The 23,439-nt window shown below is 36.8% G+C and overlaps 1 protein-coding gene across 2 annotated transcripts in view; it reads left to right on the forward strand.

Annotated features, from left to right (window-relative positions):
• ZFYVE9 (zinc finger FYVE-type containing 9) overlaps window positions 1–23,439 on the forward strand; it is a 148,336-nt gene that overhangs the window by 111,385 nt on the left and 13,512 nt on the right. For both annotated transcript variants that reach the window (XM_069477942.1, XM_069477943.1), the window contains 2 exons: window positions 686–768; window positions 5,454–5,558. In XM_069477942.1, coding sequence (XP_069334043.1) covers window positions 686–768; window positions 5,454–5,558 — 188 coding nt within the window. The remainder of the gene's footprint in view (window positions 1–685; window positions 769–5,453; window positions 5,559–23,439) is intronic.

The following is a 23,439-nucleotide window of genomic DNA, read 5'->3' on the forward strand; positions in this document are numbered from 1 at the left end:
GTATCTTCCTGTCTTGTACAGGCATTTCAAACCATAAGGTTCAAGGGGGATAAGGCAGCCAATAGGAACACTTGTGATTTGGCTCTCCTAAGGATCCTGGTTAGGAGGTATAGAATACTGAACCCTTGCTGGGCACAATGGCTTGTGTTTGTAATCCCAGTTACTCAGGAGCGGGGGAGACTGGAGAATCATTTGAGGCCAGGAGTTCAAGGGTGCAGTGAACTATGTTTGTGCCACTGCACTCCAGCCTGGGCAACAGACTAAGGCCCATCTCTCTAAATAGATAGATGGATAGATAGATAGATCAACAGATAAGACCCCATCTCTAAGTAGATAGACAGCAAGAAAGAAGAGAGTGAACTCTTAAACTTCTTGAGCACAGAAGAATCAGGAGATATTTGTTTCCCAGATCGTATCAATTGAGTTTGAAGAAGAATGCTTCCTAAGACCCTGTGGGTCATTTTTGAAGACAGCTACATCAAAAGGCTTATTCTGATCATCAAAAGACTTGCTGTGGCTCAGGATTTATCTGCTACCATGCTATATAAATACATTTTGAGCCCTAAATTTGACATGTTCTAATGAGTCATTACAATTATATTTTGAAAAATGTATTAGCCATCATGTCTCTTTTATCAAAATTTTAAGCTGCCAAACTCAGTCTGGTCATTTCTCATTTCCGTAGTTTATCCGTGCCCACTGTTCAGTGTCAGATTTCGGAAGCCATTGTTTGGAGAGACGGGGCATACCATCATGAATCTTCTTGCAGTAAGTCTTTTTTCTTACTGGGTTTTGTATGGGAGAGTTTTCATGAAAAACGCTTCTGAATGTGTTGTGTGCCCTTGGTCTCATTCAAGAGCACTGAAATGGTTGCTTTTTTAAACGATTTACCCAGCTTTTTAGTTGCTTTTTGGGGAGTGGATTTGGTGAATTTCCTTACTCTGTCATGGTGAAAGCTGTAGCTCTAGTTATCTTTTTTTCCCTGACCTTTTCAAAAGTTTTATTTTTTAATTGACATATTGTACATATTTATTGGGTACATTTTGATGTTCAATACATGTATATGTTGTGTAATGTTCAAATCAGGGTAATTAGCATATCCATCGCCTCATGCATTTATTGTTTCTCTGAGGTGAGAACTTTGAAAAACCTCTCTTCTAGCTACTTTGTAGTACACAATACCTTACTGTTAACCATAATTACCCTACTGTGAAATAGAACACTAGAATTTATTCCTCCTATCTAATTGTAACTTTGTACCTGTTGACCAACCTCTCTCCATCTTCCCCTCTCCTATTCCCTCCCTGATCTCTCTAATTCTATGAGATTAACTTTTTTTTTTTTTTTTAAAGATTCCACATATGAAATCATTCAGTATTTGTCTTTTTCTGTCTGGCGTATTTCATTTAAAGGTTTGTCCACTTTGTCTCAAATGACAGGAAATCATTTTTTTATGGCCAGATAGTATTTCATTGTGTAGATATACCACATTTTCTTTATCCGTTCATTCATTGTTGGGCATTTAGGTTGATTCCAAGTCTTGGCTATTGTGGATAGTGCTGCAATAAACATGGAGCACAATCTCTTTGAGGTACTGATTTCATTTCCTTTGGCTGTATACTAATTTATTTTCCTACCAACAGTATGTAAGGGTTCCCTTTTCTCCACATCCTTGTCAACACTTGTTTTCTTTCATAGCTTTGGTAGTAGCCATTTGAACTGGAGTGAGATGGTATCTCTTTATGGGTTTGATTTGCATTTCCCTGTGATTAATGATTTTGAACATTTTTTTCATATACCATTGATCATTTGTATGTTCTTTGAGAAATGTCTCTTAAGGTCTTTTGCTCATTTTTAATTTCAATTTTATTTATTTTATTTTAATATTATAGTATAGAGACAGGGTCTTGCTCTGTCGCCTGGGTAGAGTGCGGTAGCATCATCTTACTCACTGCAACCTCAAATTCCTGGGCTCAGGTGATCCTCCTGCCTCAGCCTCCTGAGTACCTGGGACTACAGGTGCACACCACAACACCAGCTAATTTTTCTATTTTTTTGTAGAGGTGGGGTCTCACTATGCTCTCCAGGCTGGTCTCAAACTCCTGGCCTCAAGCGATCCTCCCACCTCAGTCTCCCAGACTGCTGGGATTATAGGCCTTAGCCACCACGCCTGGCCTTTTACCCGTTTTTTAATTAGGTTCTTGGTCTTTTCACCGTTGGATTAAATTCCTCATATATTCTGGATATTAATCCCTCATCAGATCTGTAGTTTGCAGATATTTTCTGCCATTCCGTGTTGTCTCTTCATTTTGTTAATGGTTTCCTTTGCTTAGAGGAAGCTTTTTAGTTTGATTTAATCCCATTTGTCTGTTTTTCCTTTTGTTCCCTATGCTTTGAGGTCTTATGTAAAAATTTTTTGCCCAGCCCTATATCATGAGCATTCTGTTGTTTTCTTCTAATAGTTTCATAGTTTTGGGTTTTACATTTGTCTTCAATCCATTTTGAGTTGATTTTTTTATACAGTGAGAGGTAGGGATCTATTCTTATTCTTCTGCATGTGAATATATAATTTTCCAAGCACCATTTTTTAATAGGACTGTCTTTTCTTCCGTGTGTGTGCTTGGCAACTTTGTTGAAAATCAGTGTGTGAATTTATTTCTGGGCTCTCTATTCTGTTCCATTGGTTCGTGTGTCTGTTTTTATGCCAGTAACATGCTGTTTTGGTTACTATGGCTTTGTAATGTATTTTGAGGTCAGGTAGTGTGATGTCTTCAGCTTTGTTCTTTTTGCTCAGGATTGCTTTGGCTTTTTGGGGTCTTTTGTAATGCCATATGATTTTTAGGATTGTTTTTTCTATTTCTGTAAAGAATGCCATTGATATTTTGATAGAGATTGCATTAAATCTATAGCTCACTTTGAGTTGTATGGCCATTTTCACACTATTAATTCTTCCAATCCATGAACACAGGATATCTTTCCATTTTTTTGTGTCATCTTCAATTTCTTTCATCAGTGTTTTATACTTTTTAACGTAGAGATCTTTTATGTCCTTGGTTAAGTTTATTCTTAGGTATCTTTTTTTTTTTTTGTATCTATTATAAATGGAATTGTTTTCTTGATTTCTTTTTCACATAGTTCACTATTAGCATATAGAAACATTACTGGTTTTTGCACATTGATTTTGTATCCTGCAGCTTTGAATTTGTTTATTGGTTCTAACAGTTTTTTGGTGGAGTCCTAAGGGATTTCTATGTAATATAAGATCATGTCATTTGCAAACAGGGACAATTTGATTTCCTCCTTTCCAGTTTATATACCTTTTATTTCTTTTTTGTTTGTTTGTTTTGTTTTGTTGTTTTTATTTTTTTGAGACAAAGTCTCACTCTGTTGCCCAGGCTAGAGTACAGTGGGATCCTCAGTACAACCTCAAATGCTTGGGTTCAAGCGATCCCCCAGCATCAGCCTCCCAAGTAGTTGGGACTAGAGGTGTGTACTACCATGTCCGGCTAGTTTTTTTATTTTTTGTAAAGATGGGATCTTGCTGTGTTGTCCAGGCTGGTCTTGAACTCTTGACCTCAAGCAATCCTCCTGCCTCGGCCTCCCACAGTGCGGGGAGTTAGCTACACTTCCTGCAAAGAGGTTTTTCTCCAGTCGGGTCTCTCAGGCAGGGGTCATTGCAAAGGATGAAAAAATAGTAGGAAACAGAAATAAAAAAAAAATAATAATAATATGCAGAGCCAAAGATATAGTTTATAAAGTAAAGGTTTATGAAGATAGACAAAGAGGGTGTCCGGATGATTATATCCCTCCCACAGAGATATAATGAAGACTCAGTTTACACACAGGTATTTTATAGGGCAGATACAGGCTCCCATTGCCAAGGGCAATGGGATTTACATAATAACAGGCAGTTTGGTTTAGGGTCACCGTCTTCTAAAAGGCTACTACAAATCCTTTAACTAAGTCTATCTAGGTGAACAATGAGTTACAAAATCTTCTTAGGCGAAACTTCTAAGTTTTATGATAAGGCTATTACTTTAGCAAAAAACAGAGACACCTTGGCTCCAGTAATTGTGTTTTTGGAGACAGAGATGATCTCAGAAGTCAACATGAGTTGTGCCTTGTGCTAATTACTTTAACTGCATGGTTCTGTCTGGGCCTGGCTTGGGCATTAGCATATCTATTTGATCAGCTCTCATCTCTGGTGGCCTTTGATCAGCTCTGGCAACCTATGGCTCTAGGTGAGACCTGTCTTGTGTTTCAAAACAGGTGAGAACCATAGGCCCAGCTTACAGCTGTCTCTTTGAAATGCAGTTGTTACTGACCAATGAGATGCCCTCCTGAGGTGAGACAACTTTTGAACTAACACATTTATTTTTTCTTTAAGGCAAAGCCTTATTTGACTTCTGAAATCAAATCTTGTTTCAAAAAATACAGGGGGCGTTTCTATAACTCAGTATTCTTAGGCTCAATACCACAGTGCTAGTATTACAGGTGTGAGCCACCGTGCCTGGCCCCCTATCAATGTTCTTGAGCTCTGTTGCAAGTAATAAGTTACTTAGAAACACTCTCTAACTCACATGATATTTTACATCTCAGTAAATAGTAGTTCTAGTTTTCTAGTAGCTCTGGTCAGAAAATTTAGAATCATCTTTAAGTCATACCTTTTGTTCACATTCCACATCCAACTCAGTGGCAAATATTGTCAATTTTTCCTTTAAAATATATCTAGAATCTGACAACTTCTCACCATCTTTTGAACTGTTAAATAACATCCTGATCTGTCATCACTGTCTCTTACCTGGGTTATTTTTATTGTGTTTATCTGATCTCCTTTCTTCTCTCCTTGTTCCCTTACCACCTGTTTGTTATAAAAAAGTAAAAAATGTTAAAACAGGTTAAAAGCCTCCTACAGTAAGTTAAAAGTCCTTGTGGTGACTACAAGAACCTATGAAATCTTGATGTATGTTATTACTTTGACCTCGACTCCTACCATTCTTGCTTACTTTGCTTCAGCCACACTGAATATTGGGGGTGTGTGTGTGTGTGTGTGTGTTTCCCTACAAATATTGAGTGTCTAAGATGCATTAAGGATATAGCAAGAACAAAACAAGTGAGAGTCTGTACCCTCTTGAAGCTTATCTTACAGGGAGGAGACAGTTAACAAATAAATTTAGAAAATGTTAAATGATGATAAAGCAGGGTAAGCATCCAGATATTTGTTTAGTGTTGTATATAAGGGGTATAAGAAACTGTTTCACTTCCTTATAAGAGTTTACAGTCTAAATGGAGAGCTAAAATACAGAGGGGCTTTCATTATACATTTCCTTACTATTTAAATAAATAGGATCCTTAAATATTAATGTTCTTTCCATTTGTGTTTATTTTGTTACTATAAATCAAATCCTACCATTGAGGAATTCTTTATTCTATTTCAATCTGCTTCTGCCCAGGACTTCAGAAATTACCAGTATACCTTGCCAGTAGTTCAAGGTTTGGTGGTTGATATGGAAGTTCGGAAAACCAGCATCAAAATTCCCAGCAACAGATACAATGAGGTAAGATTTACCATGAAGGTATATTTTTCACAGTTGAAAACATGAATGAAGGTGAAAAATACATGATTACTTTTAAATTTTATTTTTAATTAATTGACAGTTAAATTGGTTCATAATATTGTATAGCCTAGTAGTTAAATTATGGGGAGTTTCATTACAGAAAAGCAGATTTGTGACTTATTTAGCCATTTGTTGTGTCATTTGACCTTTTGAGCTATGATAATTGGTGATAGATTTGTATTTTTGATTAAGATATAAAATTAGCCTCCTATCTGTAATATTAATGGTGAAATTTAAAATTTTTTCCCTCTTATTAGAAATATATGTTATTTTCAACTATTCTTAGCATTTAAGCACAGCTTATTGTAAGTCCCAATATGGCTTTAAATAAGGTTCCAAAAGCAAATGATTACATTTTGAATTAAGCTGTGTTTTGTAACTATAATGAAATTATGCATACTGTAAACATATTAACAGAATTATATAAATGATCTTCTTTGCCTATTTACATGTAAAGTCTTTCTTAAATATAAAAATTTCTTATAATCACTCTAAAATATCTAATGGTAATTATTGGGGTTTTAAAGAGAAATTGTATTTTAAAATTTAGTGTGATATAATAGTGGTTAAAATTTGTGGTTTTATTAAGCAGGGTGGTAAACTCTATTATTTTTTAGTATAAAAGAATTTTATCCTTCTATTTTGTTCCTTCCTTCCTTCCTTCCTCCCTTCCTTACTCCCTCTCTCCCTTCCTCCTTTCCTCATCCCTTCTCCTCTTTCCCCATCCCTTTCCCCCTCCCTTGCCCCCTTCCTTCCTTCCTCACTCAGCCATTTCACTTAATCATTTATCCATTCTGGTCAGGCACAGGGGCTCATGCTTGTAATCCTAACACTTGAGGAGGCCGAGGTAGGAGGATTGCTTGAGGTCAGGAGTTTGGGATCAGCCTGAGCAAAAGTGAGACTCCAGCTCTACAAAAAATAGAAAAATTAGCCAGGTGTGGTGGTGCATGCCTGTAGTCCCAGCTACTTGGGAGGCTGAGGCAGGAGGATTGCTTGAGCCCAGAAGTTTGAGGTTGCAGTGAGCTATGATGACACCACCGTACTCCAGCCCAGGAGACAGAGCAAGACCCTGTCTCAAAAAAAACAAAAAACAAACAAAAAGAAACCCAACCAAAGAAACAAACAAAAAACCATTTATCCATTCAATAAACATTTTGTACTTGGTATGCACTTAGAGGCACACAGATATCTTATTGGACTCATGAGCTTACCACTTACCATTATTATGAGAATGACCTACGTGAGGAAAGCTTTTACCTATGACTTTCCATGTGATATGTTTTTTCTTTTTTTTGGACACTATAAAATAGCAGCCATATGCTATTATGATGTGTGCTTAATTTTTTTCTGGGATATAATTAGCAGTCTTTAGCTATTAGATGGTCCTACCTTGTAATATCAAAGACTAATAAATTAGACCAGGTAGAGTCAAATCTTAAAAATGAATTATTTGTATATAATTTGTGCCCAGAAGAGTGTTGAAAGAGACTGTGCTTTGAAAACTTGTTTTATTTCTCAAATTTGAAGTTTTATTACCTATTTCACAAACATTTGTTAAATATATTCTGTAAAGTGAAATACAAAGATGAGTAATAACATTATGCCTGCCTTCTGGGTGCTTCCTGTATAGTGGTCAGATGATCAGATATCATTCCCAAGTGAATATTATCTATTGCTATCCTTAGTGTTTGCAAGGTGGTGCTGTGTGTTCAGGAATTGTATCTGCTTATACAGGTATATCTGTAAAAGTTATGAGGCCCATAGTTATTTCAGTACTGGCTAAGCATATTCATGACAACGGTGCTATTGATATTATCTGTTTTTATCTGAGCTCTGCTGCCTTGGTTTATGGTATGCAGATTCAGAAACCTTTGTTCTAAAAGAGTAACTGTATTTCTTGTCATTTATTAGATTTTGTTTTCAGTAAAGTTTACTGATTATGTATCACTTATTTTTCTTACCTGATTTAGCAGGCTGACTTCCCTTCTAATTCAATTTTTATGTAAACTCAATATAATTTTATCTTTTGTAATCTTGGACAGTTGAATTGTGTTGCATCTAATAATTCCACTTTGTAGTTGAAAAAGTAATTTCCTTATACATTATTTCATTTAATCATCACAGTATTCATCTTTTCTTCTCATTTTTTTTCACTTATAGTTTTTCTTATTACTGTACAGCCATATTATCTTATGGCTTTTGCACAGCTATTTCCTTATTGATGCATACTGCCCCTACTCTTCACCTGCCTAACTCCTACTCATTTTTCAGGTGTCACCTTAAATGACATTTTCTTGGATAGACTTTCATTTAACTCCAACTGGGGTAACTCTCCCTGTTATATGCATCATTAGAATTCAACACATACTATTTGTAATAATCAGCATATTTGTACTTCCTTATTCAGTATCTGTTTTCTCTGCTAGACTATTAGTTCTAGGATGGACTATGTGTGTCTTATTTTCTACTGGTATCATTAGCAGATACCCTAGTACAAAGTAAGGTGAGCAGGAAATATCTATTGAATGAAGACATGAAACAGAACTAATATAGATAAAACAACATTAAAATAATTATTTATTGTACTTGTACTAAAGATTCAGAGAAAGTAGAGATCCGATGAATAGAATAGTCAGGAATTTTCCTTAATATCTTATTGATTCTGAATTCATAACAGCCCAAGCAGCACATTGCATGAAGGAGATATTTGTAAATATCCATTGAGTAGCTAGATGAATGAAAGATTTGAAATGGACAGTGACTTGTGTTCTTATAATGAAATTATTTTCATCATTGTATTAACTAACACATATTGAAATAATAAATAATATGTATCAGGCACTATTCTAAGCATATATGCATCTTCACACTAATTCTATGAAATGGGTATGGTAAGTACCTTTTTACAGATGAGAAAATTAAGGCACAGAGAACTCGGCTGAGCATGGTAGCTCATGCCTGTAATCCCAGCACTTTGGGAGGCTGAGGTGGAAGGATTGCTTGAGTCCAGGAGTTCAAGACTAGCCTGGGTAATTTAGCAAGACACTATCTCTCCAAAAATAAAAATTAAAAAATAATAAAAAAGACACAAAGAACTTAAGTAACTTGCCCATGGTCATATAGCTAGCAAGTGATAGAGCTAGAATCAAACTCAGTCTGATTCTAGTGTCTCTACTCTTAACCACTACACTATAGAGACATCAGTTTAACAATTACCAATCTGTTTTTAGGGCTGATGATTTAAAGTAATTGTAACATATTTTTTGGAGAATGTTTTGGCTTCATACTTAAAAAGGATGTCCAATGTGGTTGTATTTGTTAAGTTTAGCATAAAACCTGATCATTGGCAAAGCCAGTGTATCTACTTATATATTGAAATTTCACGGAATAGTAAAACTAGAATTACCTATGTGGCATTTCCTAATACATGACTGCTCTTTATTTTATTTTATTTATTTATTTATTTATTTTTGAGACAGAGTGTCGCTCTGTTGCCTGGGCTAGAGTGAGTGCCGTGGCGTCAGCCTAGCTCACAGCATCCTCAAACTCCTGGGCTTAAGCGATCCTACTGCCTCAGCCTCCCGAGTAGCTGGGACTATAGGCATGCGCCACCATGCCCGGCTAATTTTTTCTATATATATTTTAGTTGGCCAGCTAATTTCTTTCTATTTTTAGTAGAGACAGGGTCTCGCTCTTGCTCAGACTGGTCTTGAACTCCTGACCTCGAGTGATCCACCCGCCTCGGCCTCCCAGAGTGCTAGGATTACAGGTGTGAGCCACCGTACCGGGCCACATGACTGCTTTTTAATATGTATGTTAAGATCAAAAAAGTGATGAGGCATAGTGAAAAAAAATCAGAGTTTGGAATCAAACAGACTTTAGGTTAACTTTTAATTACTAGCTATATCATAGCTTTAGTGAGTTAGCCTCTCTTTTTAACCTCTCTTCTGGAAAATGAGTATGCCCACCTTTTAAAGTTGTTGTGATATTTCAGTCAAATAACTAGTGTGGTGCCCGATCTACATAAATGGTATACTATAGTCATTTTTATTTTTATCATTCAGATTCATTGTTCATTTGGTTAATTTTTTTGAAGGCACTTCACAAACTTCTCATTTTCATGGGCTTATGGGGTATATCAAACTTCCCAATATAACTAAATTTCTTTAAGAAGTACAGGGCATTTGGGTAAATCTATAGGAAGGCAACCAGAGTGGTAAAGACTCTAGAAAGTTAACCATAGGTATTTAATGTAAGGAAAAGAAGATTAAAAAGGGAGGGTATAGCATCTACCATGAATATGCATAAGTTCTATTACACATTCAGACTCACAGGGTTATTTGGTTATAGGACACACTCAGCCCCAGAGTTCCCATAAGGATATAGAACATGAACCATAGTTTGCTAGCAGTGCAGTGTCAGATGTTTGTCTTCTAGGACATCCTTGCAACAGTCCATGCATTAGCAGTTGACATAGCTAATAGGGAGCATCTTTTTTTACCATCTCCCAGCCCCAAATGATTGCTCAAATGCAAGAAGACAAAATTCACATTGGGCAAGTACAGAAGCTGTCCTGGTTTAGAAGTCTTATTTCTGACATCAGCCAATATCTCTTGTAACAACTTCGTAGGCCTGGATTCTAGGGTGCCTATAGGGTACATGCTCCATTACAAGAGTTGACTGTGTTCAAGAAATACCAGAGTTATGGCTATCAGGGGTTTATGATTCTCCCTATTCAAATGCAACTTATCAATTTTCCGTTCTGCTCATGCTGGAATAACAGGGACCAATTATTATGGGTTCAATTGTGTCCCCCTAAAGTTCCTATGTTGAAGTCCTAAACCCCAAGTACCTCAGAATATGACCTTATTTGGAGATAGGGTCTTTACCAAGGTAATCAAGTTTAAATGAGGACATTAGGGTGGGTCCTAATCCAATATGACTGGTGTCCTGATAAGAAGAGGAAATATAGACACACACCCGTATAGGGAAGATAATGCAAAGAGACATAGGGAGAAGATGGTCCACTATAAGCCAAAGATAGAGACCTGGAACAAACCCTCACAGCCCTCAGATGGAATCATCTCTGCTGAGTTTGATTTTGGACTTCTAGCCTCTAGAACTGTGAGATAACACATTTTTTTGTTTAAGCCACCCAGCTGTGGCACTTTGTTACAGCCATGCTGGCACATCGCACACTGACACATCAGTTCACCTTAAATAACTAAACATCAAGACAAAGTATGTTAACAACAAAACAAAAGACAATGGGTCAGAGAGGGTTAGTCTTCTGATTACCCTACCTTACTGCCTGCAGCTTCCAGGGCATAGTGCAGGTAGGGGGAACCAAGACTGAGCCTAGAGGTCTCCCAGAGTTTAGGAGACAGAGTTGAGAATTTAGGGAGGCCATGATGGCTGAAATTTTCAGGGCAGATTACCAGAAATAAAAGAACTCAGAAGATCTGCAAAGGGTTTCTGTTATATTTTAGCTGATTACTTACCAATCAGTGCATGTATGTGAGGAAAGCACTGGAAAGGAACAGGTAGAACAGTTCTCATAGGAATAGTCTCTATTCTTACCAGCCAGAGTAAAAAAGGTTCTTGTAATATATAGGGCAAATTATCTCTAATGATCCAAATTACCCATAGATTCAGGCTGCTCTGATCCTACTTAATAAGCTTAGAAGAAAGCTTCAAAAGAATAAAAGAATGAGCATATTGGGGAGAGACATGGAAGATACGAAAAAGACCCAAATCAAACTTCAAGAAATGAAGATGACAATAGGGTGAAAAATACACTGGATGAGACTAAAGACAGATTAGACAATGCTGAAGGAAAAATTAGTGAACTTGAAAACATAGCAACAGAAATGATCTGAAATGAAACACAAAGAGGAAAGACTAACAAAGTTAAATGAACAGCACATCATTCAGCTGTGCGAAACCTCAGGTGGCCTAATTCTGTCATTGAAGTACCCAAAGGAGAGGAGAGGTTGTGGGCATAAAAAATATTCGAAGAAACAATGGTCAAAAAATGTCCAAATTTAATAAGAACTATAAACCCGTAGATCCAAGAAGCTCAGTGAACCCTAATTGCAAGAAACATGACAAAAACTACATTAGGGAACATTATAATCATATTGCTTAAAACTTGAGATAAAGAATCTTAGGAGCAACCAGAGGGAGAAAAAGTCCATATGATGTACTGAGGAACAAATTTAAGAATGACAGCAGACTTCTCATGAAAACAATGCAAGCCACAAGACAGTGTGGCAAAATCTTCAAAATAGTGGGAGAGGAAAAAAAAAAAAAACCTGTCTTCCTGTATGTTATAGCTAGTGAAAATATGTTTCAAAAATGAAGGCAAAGTACTCTTTCATATATACAACAGCTAAAAGAATTTATCATTAACAGATCTATTCCACAAGAAATGATAAAGGAAGTCCCTCAAGGAGAATACCAAATGGTGGAATTTTAGATCTATACAAAGGAATGAAAAGCAACAGAAATGGCAAATTTATAGGTAAATGTAAAACCTCTTTAAAAGGTAATTAACTGTTTAAAATAATATATATATTAAATGACAATTATTATGGAATTTGTAACATATGTGGAAACAAAATGTAGAACAAAGACCAAGAAAGGAGAGGTGGAAGTATATGACACTTGATGTGGTATAATATTACTTGGAAGTATTTTGCTAAGTTAAAGATATATAATATAAACCCAAAAGCAAAAACACTAAAAAAAATTAAAATGAGTAGGTATAGCTAATAATCCAAAAAAGAAGATAAACTGGAATCATAAAAGAAGGCTGAAAAAGAAGAAAACAAGAACAAAGAGATGGGATAAATAGAAAACACATGGTAAGATGTAGATTTAAACCCAGCCATATCAATAATCACTCCAATATACATGAGCTAAACACCTTCAATTAAAAGGCAGACATTGTCAGATTGGATGAGCAAGCAAGATTTAACTATATGTTATATATAAGAAAACCACTTGAAATATAAGGAAACAAATATTTTTAAAGTAAATATGTGGGACTAGCCTGAACAAGAGTGAGACCCCATGTCTACCAAAAAAAAAAAAACAAAACAACAACAACAACAAAGAAAGAAAGAAAGAAAAATTAGCCAAGCATGGTAGCATGCACCTGTAGTCCCAGCTACTCAGGAGGCTGAGGCAGGAGGATCACTTGAGCCCAGGAGTTTGAGGTTGCCATGAGCTATGATGACACCACTGTACTCTAGCCTGGGCGACAGAGTGAGACCCTGTCTGAGAAAAAATAAATAAATAAATGAGTGGGGAAAGATAAACCATAATATTACTTAACAAAATAAAGCTAGAATGGCTTTAATATCCAAGTTACTTCAGAACAAACAGTATTACCAGGGATAAAGAGGTACATTTCATATTTATAAAGGGATCAGTTCATCAAAATTATATAACAATCCTAACACCTAAACAACTAATAGCAGAGCTTCAAAATGCATGACATAAGAACTGATAGAACTAGAAGGGTAAGTGGACAAATCCACAATTATATTTGGAGATTTTAATAATCCTTTCTTACTAACTGATAGAGAAGTACACAGAAAATCAGTGAAGATATACAAAACTTGAAGCACACAATTAAACAATGTGACTTAATTGACTTAGATAATACTCCTCACAACAGCATCAGAATGCACATTCTTTCCCAGTATATACAGGACATTTGCAAAACAGACCATATTATGTGGCATAGAAGAAGTCTCAAAAAATTTTAAATGATTCAGATCATACAAAGTGTGGTATATGACCACAGTGGCATTAAATTAGAAATCAATACCAGAAAGATCTCTAGAAGATTCTCAAATATTTGGAAACAAACTGTACCGTGCTCAGTAATACGTGGGTGAAATAAGAAACCAAAAGGAAAGTTAGAAAATATTTTGAACTGATTGAAAGTGAAAACATGAGATATCAAAATTTGGAGAATACAGCTAAACAGTTATGAGAGAGAAATTTATAGCATTAAACCCTTATATTATTATAGAAAAAAGACATCTCAGGTTAGTGCAGTGGCTCACACCTGTAATACCAGCACTTTGGGAGGTCAAGGCAGGAAGCTTGCTTGAGGTCAGAAGTTCAAGACCAACCTTAGCATGAGCAAGACCCTGTCTCTACAAAAATAGAAAAAATTAGCCGGGCACAGTGGCACGCGCCTGTAGTCCCAGCTACTCAGGAGGCTGAGGCAGGAGGATTGCTTGAACCCAGGAGTTTGGGGTTGCAGTGAGCTATGATGATACCACTGCACTGCACTTTAGCCCCGGAAACATAGTGAGACCTTGTCTCTAAGAAAAGAAAACATATCTCAAATCAGTTACCCAGTCTTCTAACTTACATAATTAGAAAGAGAGGAGCAAATGAAGGCCGGGTACAGTGGCTCACGCCTGTAATCCTAGCACTCTGAAAGGCCAAGGTGGGAAGATCGCTTGAGGTCAGGAGTTTGAGACCAGCCTGAGCAAGAGTGAGACCCTATCTCTACTAAAAATAGAAAAAATTAGCCAGGTAACTGAAAAAAAAGAAAAAAGAAAAGAAAAAATTGTCCGGGTATGCCTGTAGTGCCAGCTACTTGGGAGGCTGAGGCAGATTGATTGCTTGAGCCTAGGAGTTTGAGGTTGCTGTGAGCTATGATGACACTACTGCCCTCATACCCTGGGCAACAGAGTGAGACCTGTCTCTAAAAAAAAAAAGAAAAAAAGAAGAAGAAGAGGGTGTCCACTCCTATTTCTATTCAGTATTGTAATGACACTTTTTGCCATTGTAATAAGGCAAGAAAACAAAATAAAAGGCATACAGATTAGAAAAAAATATATTATCTATATTCATGCATAACATGGTTGTCTATGTAGAAAATCCTATGGAATCTACAAAATGGCCACGAAATCTAGTAAGTGAATTTGGCAAAGTTGCACAATTATTGCATAAAAATCAATTTTATTTCTATGTACTAGCAGTGAACTATCAGAAACTGAAATTTTTAAATAATACAATTACATCAAAAATATGACACGCTTAGGGATAAATTTGATAAATGGTCTATAATACTTACACACTGAAAACTACAAAACATTGCTTAGAGAAATTAAAGAAGATCCAAACAGACAAAGAGATAGACTGTGTGGTCAGGTGTGGTGGTACATGCCTGTAATCCCAGCACTTTGAGAGGCCAAAGCAGGAAGGATCACTTGAGACCAGGAATTTGAGACCATCCTGAGCAGTATGGTGAAACCCCATCTCTACAAAAAATTTTAAAAAATTAGCTGAGAGTGGTGGCACGTACCTGTAGTCCCAGCTACTTGGGAAGCCAAGGAAAGAGGATCACGTGAGCCGAGGAGTTTGAGGTTACAGTGAACTATGATCATGCCACTGTACTCTAGACCAGATGACAGAGCAAGATCCTGTCTCAAAAAAAAAAAAAATATATATATATATGTATATATATATATATATACACACACACACACACACACACACACACTATGTTTATGGATTGGTAGACTCAATATTGTTAAGATGTCAGTTCTCCCAGAACTGCTCTATAGCTTCAGTACAATCCCAATCAAAATGCCAGCAGGTATTTTAAAAAATAAAAATTGAGTTGCCAATTCTAAAATTTATATGGGGAATTCAAAGAACCCAGAACAGCCAAAACAACTTTGAAAAAGAGCGTAACTCATGGACTTAGACTACTTGATGTTAATTAAGACTTATTTTAAAAGTAGAGTGATCAAAACTGAGTTGTTTTGGTATAAATATATATGAATAGACCAATGGAGCAGAATAGAGAGTCAAAAAATAGACCCTTAGATGTGGTCAAATGATTTTCCATAAAGGTACCAAGGTAATTCCTTTGGAAAAAGATAATCTTTTGAACAACAATGGTACTTATAATTGTATAGCTAATGGTTTAAAAAAGAAGAACCTCAAGCTTTACCTCATTGTGTACAAAAATTAATTTGAAATGGTTCGTAGACTTAAAGAGTTAAAACTAAAAGTTCTGAAAGAAAACATAAGATAAAATCTTAGTGACCTTGGGTTTGAGGAAGGAATGTGAGGGAGCAATACATAACAAAGGGGCTCGAGGAAACTTTTGGCGGTAATTTTTCAAGTGCTGTTTTTATGGATGTGTGTACATGTCAGAACTCATCAAATTGTACACTTTAAATATGTGCTTTTTGTCAATTGTTTTTTCATTTTTAAAAATTTGTTTGTTTGAGACTAAATGTCACTCCATTGCCCAGGCTGGAGTACAGTGGTGTGATCATAGCTCATTGCAGCCTTGAACTCTTGGGCTTAGACGATCCTGCTGCTTTAGCCTCCTGGTAGCTGAGACAACAAGCATGTGCCACCACTCCCAGTTAATTTTTTTTTTTTTTTTTTTGAGACTGTTGCCTGGACTAGAGTGCTGTGGCATCAACCTACCTCACAGCAACCTCAAACTCCTGGGCTCAAGTGATCCTTCTGCCTCAGCCTCCGAGTAGCTGGGACTATAGGCATGCGCCACCACGCCTGCCTAATTTTTTTTTCAATTTTTAGTTGCCCAGCTAATTTTTTCCTATTTTTAGTAGAGATGAGGTCTGGCTCTTGCTCAGGCGGGTCTTGAACTCCTGACCTCAAGTGATCCTCCCGCCTCGGCCTCCCAGAATGCTAGGATTGCAGGCTTGAGCTGCCACACCCCATTATATTGCCCAGGCTGGTCTCGAACTCCTGGCCTGAAGAAGTCCTCCTGCTTCATCTCCCAAAGTGCTAGAATTATAGGCATGAGCCGCCACACCTGGCCAAATTATTTTAAATATAACTGTAAAAAGTACACCATTTTTTCTAGTTATATAGTGGATATTCAAACTTTTATCAGGTCACTGCAAGAATATATAGCCAGAGTTAACCTGTCAAAATCTCATATAAAAAGGAACAAGATTTTGTTAACACTTTACTCAATACCAAAAAGACAGGACTAGAGAAGTTTATTTTGGTTGTGATATAATGCAAGAATCTGTGAAATAATTTATTTGTATAATTTTCCATCTTGTATCAGGCTGAAAAATAGGTTGAATGGCCTTTCCCACTCTAAGAATTCTAAAATAGGAGTTTTGATTTATTTTAATTCAAAACTACACATATTCTTCAGAGAAGTGTGAAATCACAAAAGTATAATTCCAAAGGTTCATTGCAGCACTGGCGAGAACAGATGGCACTAAATCTGTTTGTGGAGTGTTTGATTTTCTGGCCTTCAAGGAATACATTTCTTCTAGGAAGGAGGAGCTGATATTCCTCTTTTCAAAGGAATGAAAGGAGTTGGTCTAAGGTGCTCTGGAGAATAGTGCAGAGAAGGGAGATGATGTTCTATTGATTAAGTATAGCTATTCCTAATTTACATACATGAAAGACAGTATTTAACCATAGGTATGAATTCAAATCAAAGGATCCCCAAGAAGGAGCCCATGATGCTGTACCTCCACTTACTGCCATAGGAAGTCACTGTTGAACTTCTATCAGCAGGATAATACTGTCTTCTCCCATCGACAGGAGTGAACAGTGAGTCTAGGACACTAGGCTCCTAGCCAAACTCCTCGCGTTCTCTCTCTCCCAGAACTCACAGCCTTGCTGCCACTTTTAGCCTGGAGACTGTCAGCTCTAATCTTACTATGTTTATGTCAAACACTGCAAGAAGCCTTGGATTCCTAGGGCATCCTTCATTTCTCAAAATTTAACTTCTATCTCTGTTCATTCCCCTTTCTGACCCCATTTCTTACTCATTTTGGAGAAGCCAAGGGGTTAGTCCTTGTAAGTCTTATTTGTCTCTATTCATTTCTTTGGTGATTTTATCCAGTCCTATGAGCTTAAATACTGTCTCTATGCTGATGTCTTCCAAATGTTTATTTTCAGCCTGAAGACTTGAGTGTCTTACTGCCCACTTGACATCTCTACTTGCGTAGGTATCTCAAGCCTAGCAAGTTGAACTATGACTTCTTGCTCTTCCCTCAAAACATGGTCATCTTGCAGTCTTCCCTAAGTTAATGGCCATCATCCTACCAGTTATCTAGGCCCACAACTTTGGCGGCATCTTTGAATCTTCTTTCTTTCATTCCCTGATAGATAGATAGTCCAACCTATCAGGAAATTTTGCTGGCTCTGCCTTCTAAATATGTCTCCAACCACCTCTCAATCCTTGAACCAATCTGGTCTCTGATCTGGATTTGTACAATAGCCTCCTAACTAGTCTTCCAGTTGGTACCCTTGTCCCAGTCAATCTGTTCTCAGCATAACAGCCTAAGTGATCCTTTTAAAACTCAGTCATACCACATCACTCCTCTGCTCAAAACCCTCCAAAGATTTTTTGATCCCAATCAGAATAAACACTAAAGTCCTTATACACCGTTTGTGTTTCCTAACTCGTTATCTCTCTGACCTCATTTCTTATACCTCTTCCTTTTCTGTCACTCAGCCAGCCACACTATCCTTAATGTTTCTTGAAAATGCCAGGCATGCTACTGTGCTACCACTCCAGGGCACTGTACCAGCTATTCTAAATGCTTGTAAGGCTCTTCCTTAGTTATCCCTATGGCTGTTTTCTTTTTTTCTTTTTTTTTTTGAGATAGGCCCAATCTGGATGGTGCAATCATAGCTTGCTGGAGCGTTCAACTCCTGGGCTCAAGTGATCCTCATGCCTCAGGCACCTGAGTAGCTGGGACTATAGGCATGTGCTACCATGTCCAGCTAATTTTTAAATTTTATTTAGAGACAGGCTCTCCCTGTGTTGCCCAGGCTTGTCTTGAACTCCTGGGTTCAAGCGATCCTCCCGCCTCAGCCTCCCAAAGTGCTGGGATTATAGACATGAGCCACTGTGCCCAGCCTCGCTTCCTCACTTTTTTCAGAAAGGCCTTCTCTGACTGACCTATTTAAAATTGCACCCACCAGTACTCCCAGTCCTCCTTCCATGCTTTACTATTCTCTATAGCATTTATCATTGTATAGTGATTTCATGTATTTTACTTATTTATCTCATTTATTGTTTTAGTCTCCTCCCCCTGCACACACAAGAATATAAGCTCTATGAGGGCAGGGATTTGTTTGTATACTACTGAATAAACCAAACACTAAAACAGTGTCTGGCACATATTAGATGCTCAGTAAGCACTCACTAAATGAATAAGTATTTTCCAAATGAGTGAGTGAAGACTCATAGTTGGCAATATGTAGACCCATAGGACTGGAAGGTGGGATCTAGGCTCTGGACCCTAGTGAATTCCAGCTAACTGGGAGAGTACATATTTACATTTTTCCTAAATAACAAGAAAGGATATTCCTCCACCTGTTCCATCGTTATTCAGCTCAGGCTTTCTTTCTCAATTCTATTTCTGTTCCTTCACTGATGCTGTTCCCTTTTTCCAGAATATTCCTTTTCTGTACCTTATTTCAAAACTAATTCAAATGTTTTTAGGAAACCTCCCTAGAGTCCTCCCTCTCCCAGGCAGTATCACTCTTTTTTTCCTCTGTTTTCCCAGCTTACTTTATTCAAGTAGCATGTATAGCTGACAGGCATGAATCCCATCCTGCTCTGATTTGTGAGCCACTTGAGGGCAGAGAGTATGTCTCTTTCGTTCTCTCTTGTATCCCTAATGCAGTTGTTCACTTTCTTAGATTTTTCACATCTTTACAATGGATCTTCCTACCTAAAGTCTTTGTTAATCACTTGATAAATGTTTATAGAATTGAATCATTAAAACTTATTTTATTAGATACCTAATCTTTGTGACACTGCAATTACAAGTGAACCAAGAATTTTTCTGAGAAATTGTGTTAACAATATGAATTCTCAGTATAACTTTATACTGAGTCAAAACCACCAAATCTATTCCTACTTACTTGGTTTACTAATTAATATATTTAGCAAATATTTATTGAATACCTGCCATAAGCAAGGCTTTGTGCTAACTGTAACATATCTTACAAATTGTAGCTGTTCCTCAAAGCACTGTTTAAATGTCTCTTCTACAAGTCTTTCTGGTTCAAATAAAAAAGCTTGATAAACTGTCATTTTTATTTATTTATTTATTATTCTTTTATTTTTTTGAGACAGAGTCTCACTCTGTTGCCCAGGCTAGAGTGATGTGGCGTCAGCCTAGCTCACAGCAACCTCAAACTCCTGGGCTCAAGCAATCCTACTGCCTCAGCCTCCTGAGTAGTAGCTGGGACTACAGGCATGCGCCAACATGCCTGGATAATTTTTTACATATATTTTTAGTTGTCCAGCTAATTTCTTTCTATTTTTTTTAGTAGAGACGGGGTCTCGCACTTGCTCAGGCTGGTCTCGAACTCCTGACCTCGAGTGATCCTCCCTCGGCCTCCCAGAGTGCTAGGATTACAGGCGTGAGCCACTGCGCCTGCCCTAAACTGTCATTTTTAAAACATGAGATTTCAGAGAGGAAATTGAAATACATGATGTGTTAATTTAGAGAGAGATCAGATATAACTCATCACTCACCCATTCTTCCAGCACAGTCATTTGTAGAACTATATTCTTTTAATTGGCTCTTGTGATTTTCGTGGGCTCCAGGGGTGGGAAACAGGGAGATAAAGCTCATGTGCTGTTTCACTTGATGTATTAAAATGGTTCGTTTGAGATAATGCCCAAGTAGCATTAGCTCAGTTAACTCAGTGCTTGGCTCATGGTTGGTGCTCCATAAATGTTACCTACTTTGCACATACTATTGTTACAGCAGTTGTTTCTCTGCCTTTTATCAGTAAGTCATTCTCATTAATTTGTAAGCTCTTAGGAATGGTCCTAAGTCCCATCATCTCATAAGAGGTACTTGATTGAATTATTTATTGCTGATTTTGAGGTTCTAGGCAGGGCAGGGAAGACAAGCATGCAAATTTTATTTAACAAACACTTAGTGCTTATTATGTATTTGGTGCTGTTCTAAGCACTTTGTAAATATTAATTTACTTAACTCTCATAACTCTGGGAAATAGTTACTTTTATTATCCCATTTTACAGAGGAGGATACTGGGACACAGAGAGGTGAAGTAAGTTGCCCAGGGACACACAACTAGTTACTAATGAAACCAGTATTCAAATACTGGTGGTCTTGCTATTAATCATTATCCGAGGCTGAATGTGGATAATGGGGTATAAAAAATACAGAGAATGTGCTGTGGCATTTGAAAGAAGAGAGTGGTTACATTAGTGTCTGATTGGGGGTTAAAGAAGGCATCATGTGGGAATTAATGTTTTGGGGGCACAGCTTTTTCAAGTGAATGGATATGAGAGAAGAAAAAGGAGGCTAAATAATAACATATGCATAGGCTCAGGGATGGGAAATGATGGGGCATCAGGAAGTAGTCGTGCATATAAGCAACATGTAAGGATACTGTAGGAAGGGAGGCAAGACAGGAAATCGGGTTTGGGGCTACAGCATAGGAAGCTGGTGATTCTGCATGGAAGACAAGCTGGAGAAGATGTGACATATCAGAGCTGTGCTTTGATTAGTATGGAAACATTGTGTGGAATGAATCAGAACTAATAGAGACTGAATGTGGGAAAACCAATTACTACTATGTCCAGAAAAGAGGTAATTAGGCCTTGAACTATGGTGAAGATACGTATAAATACAAGATATATTTCAGAATTTGAATTAATAGAGAAATAGCACAACTAAAATGGATATTTGAGTATTTATACCGTTATATGACAAGTATACGTTTATTTTATGGTCAGTAACTTCCTTTGAATATCTGGGAAGATCTGCTCTTATTGTAAATGAACATTATTTTAAGAGAACAAATATATTTATTCATGTCTAAAGGTATATGAAGTTTGTTTATCTCGTTGGGCTTATCTTAATAATTGACATCCAGGGAAATGATTTCCTTCAAGGCTAGCTAATTTATTCAGAATGTCTGAATTGAAAATGTTTCAGTCTGCTTATGTAGACAAAATTAGAAACCACTTTAGCCTAATGATATGGAAGAAATGATGGATAGAACAGTCTTTAAAACTGTGATCATCTCAGTTTCTTTCATGTGATACAAATATAAATTGCAAATGAGAACCTAAATTTGTCTATCAGTTGACTTTGTTAAGTAGAATCTTCTAGCTGACTCATCCTGTTTGCAGAAGAATTATTTAAAGGTAACCTCTGGAAAACCCTGATATAAGTGGTTTGGATTAGTGAAGTTGATAAATGTTAGAATAGAGTATTCAATTAAAATTTAGATGCCTTTGGGGATACAGTAATATATTAAAATGTTAACTTTGTAAGAGTTATAATGTAACAAAGTAAAGCCATGAGATGATGATGCCTTAGAGTTGTATTGATACAATACCTAAAAATAAATTTAACCAAGGAGATAAAAGACTTACAACCTGAAAACTATAAATCATTGCTGAAAGGGATCAAAGAAGACCTAAATAAATGGAAAGACTTGCTGTGTTCTTGGATTTAAAGACTTAATATTTTTAAGATGTCAATAACAAAGCAATTTACTGATTCAATGCCAGCCCTATCAAAATTTCAATGGCCTTTTTTGCAGAAATGGAAACCCAATGCTCATTCATCTGGAATTGCAAGGGGCTCTGAATAGCCATTCAAGGATTTTCCTCAAAAAAGAAGAACAAAATTGGAGGATTTATACTTTCCAATTTCAAAACTTACTGCAAGGCTATAGTAATCAAAAGTATGGTACTGGCATGGAGTAGAATTAAGAATCTGGAAATGAATTCATATGTTTATGACCAGTTGATTTCAACAAGGGTTCCGTAATCATTCGATGGTGAAAGAATAGTCTCTCCAACAAATAGTGCTGGACAACTAGATTTCCACATGTAAAAGAATGAAACTGTGCCCCCACCACATATTATATATAAAAATTAACTGAAAATGGATCAATGAACTAAATATAAGAGCTAAAACCATAAAGCTATGAGAAGAAAACATAGGGTAATCCTTTATGACCTTGGATCTGGCATTGGATTCTTAGATATGACACTGAAAACATAAGCAGCAAAAGAAAAAAATAGATAAATTGGACTTAATAAAAATTAAAAACTTGTGTGCATCCAAGGACATTATCAAGAAAGTAAAAAGACAATCTACATAATGGGAGAAAATATTTGCAAATCATATATCTGATAAGGGCCTAGTATCCAGAATATATAAAGAAGTCTTACAACTCAGTAACAAAAGAGAGCAGGGCATGTTGGCATGTGCCTTTAGTCTTGGCTATGTGGAAGGCTGAGGTGGGAGGGGCAAGGCCAGCCTGGGCAAGGTAGTGAGACCCTGTCTCTAAAAACAAGCAAACAAGGACAAACAACCCAATTGAAAAATAGGTAAATGACTTGAATAGATAATTCACTAAAGAAAATGTAGATGGTCAAAAGTCACATTCTCAAAGTATATTCTGAAAAAAAAAAAATCACATGAAAAGATGATCAGCATCTATTAGTCATTATAAAAATGCAAATCAAACCCAAATGAGGTGTACCGCTTCACACCAACTAGGATGGCTTTGGAAAGAAAGGAAGATAACAAGTGTTGACAAGGATGTTAAGAAATTGGAACCCTTGTACGTGGCCAGTAGAAATGTAAAATGTTTCAGCCACTATAAAAAATAATTTGGTGGCTTCTCAATAGGTTAAACATAGAATTACCATAGGACCCTGCAATTCTACCCCCAAATATATACCCAAAAGAATTGAAAGCAAATTAGCAAAATTAAGAAACAATGAATTTCATGTTTTTAGAAGAAGGCCTCATTCCTTTGG

This window comes from Eulemur rufifrons, chromosome 8, assembly GCF_041146395.1.
Source record: "Eulemur rufifrons isolate Redbay chromosome 8, OSU_ERuf_1, whole genome shotgun sequence".
In the NCBI taxonomy this organism is placed as follows: domain Eukaryota; kingdom Metazoa; phylum Chordata; class Mammalia; order Primates; family Lemuridae; genus Eulemur; species Eulemur rufifrons.